The 7,614-nt window shown below is 39.0% G+C and overlaps 1 protein-coding gene across 1 annotated transcript in view; it reads right to left on the bottom strand.

Moving 5' to 3' along the window:
• The window catches only part of CADPS2 (calcium dependent secretion activator 2), a 277,978-nt gene that overhangs the window by 153,176 nt on the left and 117,188 nt on the right, over positions 1-7,614 (bottom strand). The window contains exon 8 of the mRNA XM_085299698.1: positions 6,850-6,961. Within this exon, the coding sequence (XP_085155824.1) occupies positions 6,850-6,961 (112 nt within the window). The remainder of the gene's footprint in view (positions 1-6,849; positions 6,962-7,614) is intronic.

The raw sequence follows: 7,614 nt of genomic DNA, 5'->3' as shown, positions 1-7,614 counted from the left end.
GGGCCTTGCCTCCTTGGGTGGAGGGACGGGCCCTGGTGGAAGGGTCTGGCCCGCACTGGCCCCCAGCACAGGGAGCCACCGGCTCTGCCATGCCTTGACACGTGTCCTTAGAGAAGGTTCAAAGTTGAGCTCAGGCAGGAAACTTTGACTCTGTGTCAGCTATAACCCCTATTTCACTGCTGCCTGTCCCATCTCTGCGCATCTCCACGCTCCAGTCAAACGGTTTCCCTTCCTTTCTTCAAACTACACAGTCCCCAGCAAAGAAGCCAGGTGCTTTTAAGAGACAGAGGACGTTCCATGCCTGATGTGCTGTTCCAAAGCACAAAAGTGCTGAAAATGATTGCTTTTTATCATTGTCAAAAYAGCCTATTTTATTTTTATCTTATTCCAGACCTAGAATGAAGATTTTCAGCTTGAACAGCTAAGGTCTGGCTAAGTTACAAGCAACTGAAAAATGAATCTTACATCAGATGGTCTTAATCCTAAGCAGCATTGCCAGTTCTGCTTAGAATAAGTAATATACTCAGGGTTATGTAAGAAGCGCCAGGATGAACTGGAGAAAACAAATTCTCCAACTCCCGTGTTCTAGACGAGACACTTTTTCTGCCTCAATTTATGAGTACTTAAAACTATGAAAACCAGTGAGTGCCCTACACATAAGACCACATGCTGCCTCAATTCTATTTTCTGGGAGCTTTCATCAGGCAATAGGGCCATTAATTCATTCTACGAAAGCCTTATCTGTTCATGTTTAAAAACGTAGTGATTCAAAAAGATAAATGATGAGAGCGCAAGTAGACACGACAGGCAAATTTTATGTTATGAAATAAATACCCATTATTACTTGGCACAACTAACTGTCAAAGGGAGCAATACTGACACATGCTGCTAGTCATTGCCTGAGTGAAGATCACAGGGAAATTTCTTAGACAAATATATTCTGTTTCACTGATTTTAAAATAGTATTACMTATCAAAAATTATTGAAGATAATTTGGGGTAGGAAGTAGATGCCTGATGACAATTTAAAAAGCTTTTAATGTTTGAGTAATTCTGGCCACACTTTCACTTACCTAGGGGACACTTACCCAGTTTTGATCTACTATCTACTAACCTTTCTCTCAAGACAGCTTCTCTCATAACTTGGAAGTTCGGAGCTGTTTGGAATTATGTCAACCCCTTCCCCAAATACAGGTTAATATAGAAAGACCTAAATAGCAATTTATGTATGCCAGCACGAAAAAAAACTAAAGTTCTCTAAAAYGTCTCAATAGCAAGTTACCAAGAATAGCTCTGCATCCCAGTCCTTTAGGCTTCTAAGTCTTGACTCACTGTCCCCAGAACAATTAAAACAACAAAACAAGCTAAAGCCATTAGAGACAGGAGTCAAAAAAACAAAAAGAAGCTACTTCCCTGGAGAGTTAATAACAGCTTGCTCATCAAGGGGGCACTTTGGCTTTCCACCCAACCTCAGAGGTCTCACCTGTTGAGCAAACTCTTGCTTTCCAGCTCTGATTGTATTGTAGCTGAAACACTGAGCCAATGCTTTCAGTAAAAAGTGGTTAAAAATCCCCAAATCTAACAAAAGACTGAAATGGTATATGATAATAGAGCTATCTAAAATACTGTTTTTGAGAAAGAACTGGGAAGAATTTGTAATGTATGCAATCAGTGGGCACCTGCTGATGCTGCCACCTGAACATTTACCTAAATCGATTTTAGCAGCTGAAAAGCATTGTGTGTTTGCCAAACAGTCTCTTCCCCAAATCTAAGAAAGAGTGCACCTATGTGAAAAACAGGTTAAGAATTTCTGAAGAAAGGTAATCTCAGTGGAGCTACACAGAAAACTCCCCTTAGTGTAGAAACAATAACACTAAGCCAGACATAATATGGYGCTGACAGGTAGATTAGACCACTCAGGGTATGGGGTGGGAGGGGGGAAGCTAAGCAATCCATTATCGTTTTTCAAACTTGAAAAAGATAGAAAAATGCAGACCTGCAAAACTTCAATCATTTCAAAATGTGATCGAGAAACAYATTCCTCCTGATGGCAGGCATTAAATTAACATATTCACAGTATGAAATCATCTCCTCTCAGAGGCTCTTTGCACACAGCGCAGAATATAAACGATATGCCTGGTGCTGTYGGCATTCAAAAACTAGACAGTCATGCAAGTGTGGGTACCGAGACAGTAAGGTATTTTATAATGTCTTTAAATCAAATCCAGAATAATGGCACCGATGGAAACAAAACAAAACAAAACAACCCCAAATCACACACAYATAACAAGGAAGCTAATTATTGCCGGCTGCAGCTGAATATGACAAGCAGGCTGGAAGACAAYAGTTTTCTTTTAATTGAATAATTAGTGCAAGAAGACTGAATTATTCTTATATTCAAAAAGTATCAGTAATCAAACACCACCTGCTGTTCTCACATTGTATTCACATGCGTTAAGCAAGCACAATGGCTGTCACTTTGAATTACCAGGTTTGAACATCTTCATACACAAAGTACTGAACAAAGAAAAGTGGAGTTGAGAAGGAGATAGGATCTCTGACAGGACAGAGAGAGAAGATCAGCACTCCCACCAGAGTCAGAATTTCAGAAACCACCAGGTTCATTTTCAGTAGTATTCACTCCAAACTCCGAATGCATCTTCTCATATGTCCTCAGCTGCTGCAAACACAAATGCTAATATTTCTATCAGTTCTGCCTTTTGTATGCATATACACAATCACTAAAGTGGTCTGAGCAGTGTCAGTAGCATAAAAATTGTGACATGTAATTCAAAAATACTTAATTAAACTAAGTTCTGAGCATTTTCTCATTAGAACAAACTTAGCTTCACAGCTGTACTCTGCTTCAATTTCTAGAACTTAAATTCAGTGGGTCACTGTATGCTGAAGTCTATACAAAGACCCAGCGTATCACCCAGGAAGCTCYCATTTTGCAGAACTCTAACCCAAATAATACTCTTTCCCCTTCTATGGAGCACACTTCTTTGTCTTTTGTTTCAGTAGAAAATTAGTTTGTTTAAAAATCCCCAGGTTGTGTAGAACAGAGAACAAAAGCTAGGTTATGGGTTTGCTTTTTGTTTCAAGACCCTCAAAGAGATCATCAGGGAGCAAGAAAAATATCCCTTGTCAGCTGGCAAACCCTTATATTTGCATTCACAACTTCTTTTTTCTTTCTTTCTTTTTTTTTTTTTTTTAACAATCAAAAAATACTACCTATTAACAGTTTAGCACATCAGTCTTTCTTTTTTTTTTTTTTTTTTTGAGGAAAAGAGCAATGTCAGAGAAGTGACATATTAAGAACTGTCACAAGGGCATCTCAAATGCCTTGGAAGGGGAAGGTGCTAAATACAGATAATATCCTTTCTGTCCCTTGGTGCTCGCCTGGTGAGTTCTGCAGGCCATTCTGCTTTCCAGCGGGAAGCTAAAAGGACTCTCCACTTTACTAAAAGCACGAACCTGATTCCTTTCCACTTCTACATGCTCTATCTACCTCTACAGATCAGCAGCGTCTCCTTTTTTAGCAGTGGAGCTGCAGTGCTGTCGCACTGATATCAGGGCCTACATCTTAAGTTAACGAGTGTGAGAGACTGCCATGAACTTTAACAGAACATGAAAATGCCTTCTCCTCTGCAATTCTGGGAAAATTCATTGCTGGCTCCACATCTCACACCTTAGATCTATTTACATTAAAAAGACGATCCCTTGGTGCAGGAACAAACCCTTCGTATGTAATGAAAGTTCAAAACTCAAATCCCATAGCTTGATGCCTTCTTCTGTTTCTAATTACAGATTAAACAGAACAAAACCTTCAACAATAACAATAGGATACAGAGTTCAACAATGTAGAAAAGTAGTATTAGGTCAGGATGCATGCTTTTGAGAAAGCACTTGACAGATGAGCATGAATATATACAGCAAGCCTAACTCAGAAAAAGCAGGTTTGAGTTGAATTTTTAAGTAGAGAAAAAAATGCCAATGAAAGTATGTTCAAGGCCTCTTCTGAGTGTGAAAAACCTGGCTAAATCAGCTGTACTCCAGCAAGTCACTGCAGTATACTGACCACATAGAAACTTGCCAAACTTCATTAACAAAATGAAGCTTGTCCAACAGTGTCCTGCCTCTTTTCAAAGAATAGCTAAATTTAARTCTCTTAAATCAGAAGCATTTTTAAAGATAATATATATGCCAAAAGGTTGCATAATACCTTAAATTTACCTTGTRAAGATTCTGTCATATATTGTCTCAACCTTGCCCTGAAGCTACTTAAACCAAGACATAAGCTGGAAGAGTCCCCCTTCTCTTTATTTGCTCAAATAAAAGCTAGATGCCTCACTGAGATATGCATCTCCATCAGCAGCTGGAAGGTAGACGCCACAAMACCTAGATGTTTTCAGACCTCAGAGGCACAGAGGGTCAGACTAGATGATAGCCCAACGGGTCAACAATAAACTCTGGCAACATGCCATTTTTCATATTATTTTCCATTACTTAGGACCCCACATGGCAAGTACTGTCACCATGGTAGGCGCATCTCTTAGAGACTGATGGACTCCATTGGAGCACCTTGGCAAAGCTGTATGTACATCTCTATATACCAGGATGTATATGAATAAAAGAATACAGGTATCTGGAAGGAAAAAGTACACTTATTTACAACTTAGTTTTGTGTAAATGGGAGTGTAAGTACATAGTATCTTTATGCTATTGAGAACAGATGGCAGTCTGGTGGCATACACAACAGTGTCTCCAGGTCTGGTTGAGGGCATTTTCAGTAAACCTGGCATAGATTATAAAATCTAAAATCAGTATCTAAACATCCCTTAGGTACTTCTGTTTGCTATGCTCAATCTCAGCACAAACTTTAATGCATGGGAATAAAAAGTGATGGCCTCTGTGACAAGGAAGAAAAAAAACAGTAAAAAAGAAATGATTTTGATAGCATAAATCTGGCAAAAGCTGCCAAATCGTAGAGCATCTGATAAGAGCATGTAGACTCTCTGTCAAAGAACAATGGGAGAGTTAAGAATCAGTCACAGAAACTGAGTATTGTTCTTTCCTCCCTGACCTTTTAATACCTGCTATGTCTCCAGGGAGGCTGGGTCAAACTCCAGCAACAGTATGGGGATATCAGCTACAGTCCCTCTCAATTACCAGTTTCTTCTTTCTCTCTTTCCCCTATCTATACTCCTACCACCACCAGAAAAGGATAATTATTACCTTCTTTAAAAATATTTGAAAGGCTGACAAAYACAGATATATCAGAAAAAAAACCCTGGAGTTGGGAAGGAGAAGAGGCAGGGAAAAAAAAAACAAAACAAACCATCCAGGACCACAGAATACAGTTAAGGTGAAAGCTAAGCTTACTATTTTACGTTTGAAATGTTTCATTTCTTTAAAAAATCATTTAAATCTTTCTCATGTTTTGTCCTAGAAACTCAGATAAGCTGCAGTGTAATAAAGCAGACCAAAGCCTGTACCTAAACTTTAACAGTTTAATGTTACAGAGCAGCAGGACTGTGTTAATGTATGTGATTCTTCTTAGCCATTTGTTCTGTTAACGTTACTTTTCTTCTCCTCTGAATCCTTGGCAATGATTAAGCTGGCTACAGATTACAGTGCCCACCTATCCCTTTCTTCACTGCCCTGCACCTTTGTGTCCAGTCTCCTCTTTCTTCTTTGAAAGGACTGAGTTAACAGGGACAGAGATGAAACTTCTTAACCTCTCTGCATTTAATAGCACCATGCTATTAAGCCARCTTTTTCAGTATCCAACTCCCATCTCTTTTCATTGTTCTGAATCCAGGTATTATTGAATCCAGCCTTTCAGCTCTACGACWGAGGTGCCCCTTAGGTCCTTGGGCACATCTTCCATGGCTCCTGCCTGGCTCCTTCACAGGTCTCCCTATTCCTGTGAACTCTTCCCCACACAGATACCAGCTCTGCTTTGGCAGTCCATGACAAAGTGACCTTTGAGGCCTCTCAGAAAGACACGAGAGGGAAGAAAATGTACAGTTGAGGGTACAGTACTGACTTTTAAAAAAGTGACCTAATATGCRGGAGAATCTATCGTTGCATATCTGCCCACAGCTGGAGGACACAAAGAGGGAAAGAGCCCTGCTATTATTAATCAACTGYCCCCACTTGAATGAGAAATATCTATGAATATAGAATTGGATTTTAAAGTCTGAGTTATGCTCCATTTTGAAAGGGAGAACTTTAAAAGAAGAGGAGAGGTGAGAATTGCAGATCCTCTCTGCCTCATTCACTCTGTTCTCTCTTTTTTGTATGAGGGACACTCTTCTCTAACTCCAGATTTTGGCCTAAGAAAGATAAATGATCCTGACAAGGTAAAGAGAACATCGGTAGGGAAAAAAAAAGTAGGGAGAAAGGGAAGGGAAACCCTTGCATTAGGAGAGTGAGCAGTCTCACTTCTTGGATCTTGGTCCACAAATTCTCTCCATCACTTCTTCCTGCCCCTCCCCACCCTTCCACCAGTCTTCTCCTTCCTTCCCTTTCTCTTATCCAGGTCTCTCTCTCTCTCTCTCTCTCTCTCTCTTCACTCCTAATTTGAACAACAAAATGTTGCAGAAGTTCACCTAGAAATTAAAAATTTTAAACAAGGCAAGCAAAAACATCATGAATTCATAACACCAATTTCTGAAAGGTAATACAAGTCAGCATATCAAGTTTTGAACATTGAGAATGATCACTCTTAAAAGAAAAAGCAAGGTTTTATACACCTGCGGCAGAGCTAGTGCTGTAGTGTATATCTTATACCATTTCACAGCATGTTTTATCAATATTCTCATTTTCAAAACATAATACTCACTCTTCCTAATTCTTTATCTTCAAGTGCCAGAACCCCAGTGCTTTCTGTAAAGAGTTTTACTTTGACAACAGGCCGAGGATGAGTAGTAGTGAAATCCCCTTGAGTTCCCCATCTGCAATAAATAAAAGAACAAAATTTAACTGGGGCAGAAGGAAAGTTTTAGAGTGATAGGACTGTCATCTTTTGCACAGTATATATATTATTTCACTCTTAGAACTTAGCTTCCAATTTTTTGGGGGGAGGGCGGGGAGGGTAGAGGAGAGAAAAAGTGCATTTTTGATCATCTAAAACTAAACATCTATACGGAAAAATTGGGTTTTATATGCTTTATATAACTTTTATCATAAAAAATCGGTCGTACATTTGCTAACGGCAAAAATCAAAGAGTTTAGATTATATCCCCATGGGGGAACTAAGCAAGAAAGCAAAAAAAAAAAAATATATATATATATATGCATCAGACTATCATCAGGCTATATGGATCAGGCCTCAATTCTAAGAAGACCTACATATCTGGTTAACCTTAGACAAATAGACTAGACTACACAAAAAGTAAGAGAGAGAAACAGATAAAAAACTCTGTTTGCTCATGTTTCATGAAATTTAATGACTTAGTATAAGAATATAGAAAAAATGTAAGCATAAATGCAAAAACTGAAAAAAAGTGTTATTTATCAGAGTGACTATAGCAGGGCAAGATAATTACTGGTACAAGGCTTCACACTCTTGGAGAAGCTAAATTAGACAGACAAACTTCTGGTTGGA

The sequence above is a fragment of the Rhea americana genome, unplaced genomic scaffold (genome assembly GCF_003343005.1).
Source record: "Rhea americana isolate MKP2758 unplaced genomic scaffold, rheAme1 scaffold_152, whole genome shotgun sequence".
Classification (NCBI taxonomy): domain Eukaryota; kingdom Metazoa; phylum Chordata; class Aves; order Rheiformes; family Rheidae; genus Rhea; species Rhea americana.
Note: the sequence above shows the minus strand (reverse complement) of the source record. Positions and strands in the feature narration are given on the sequence as shown.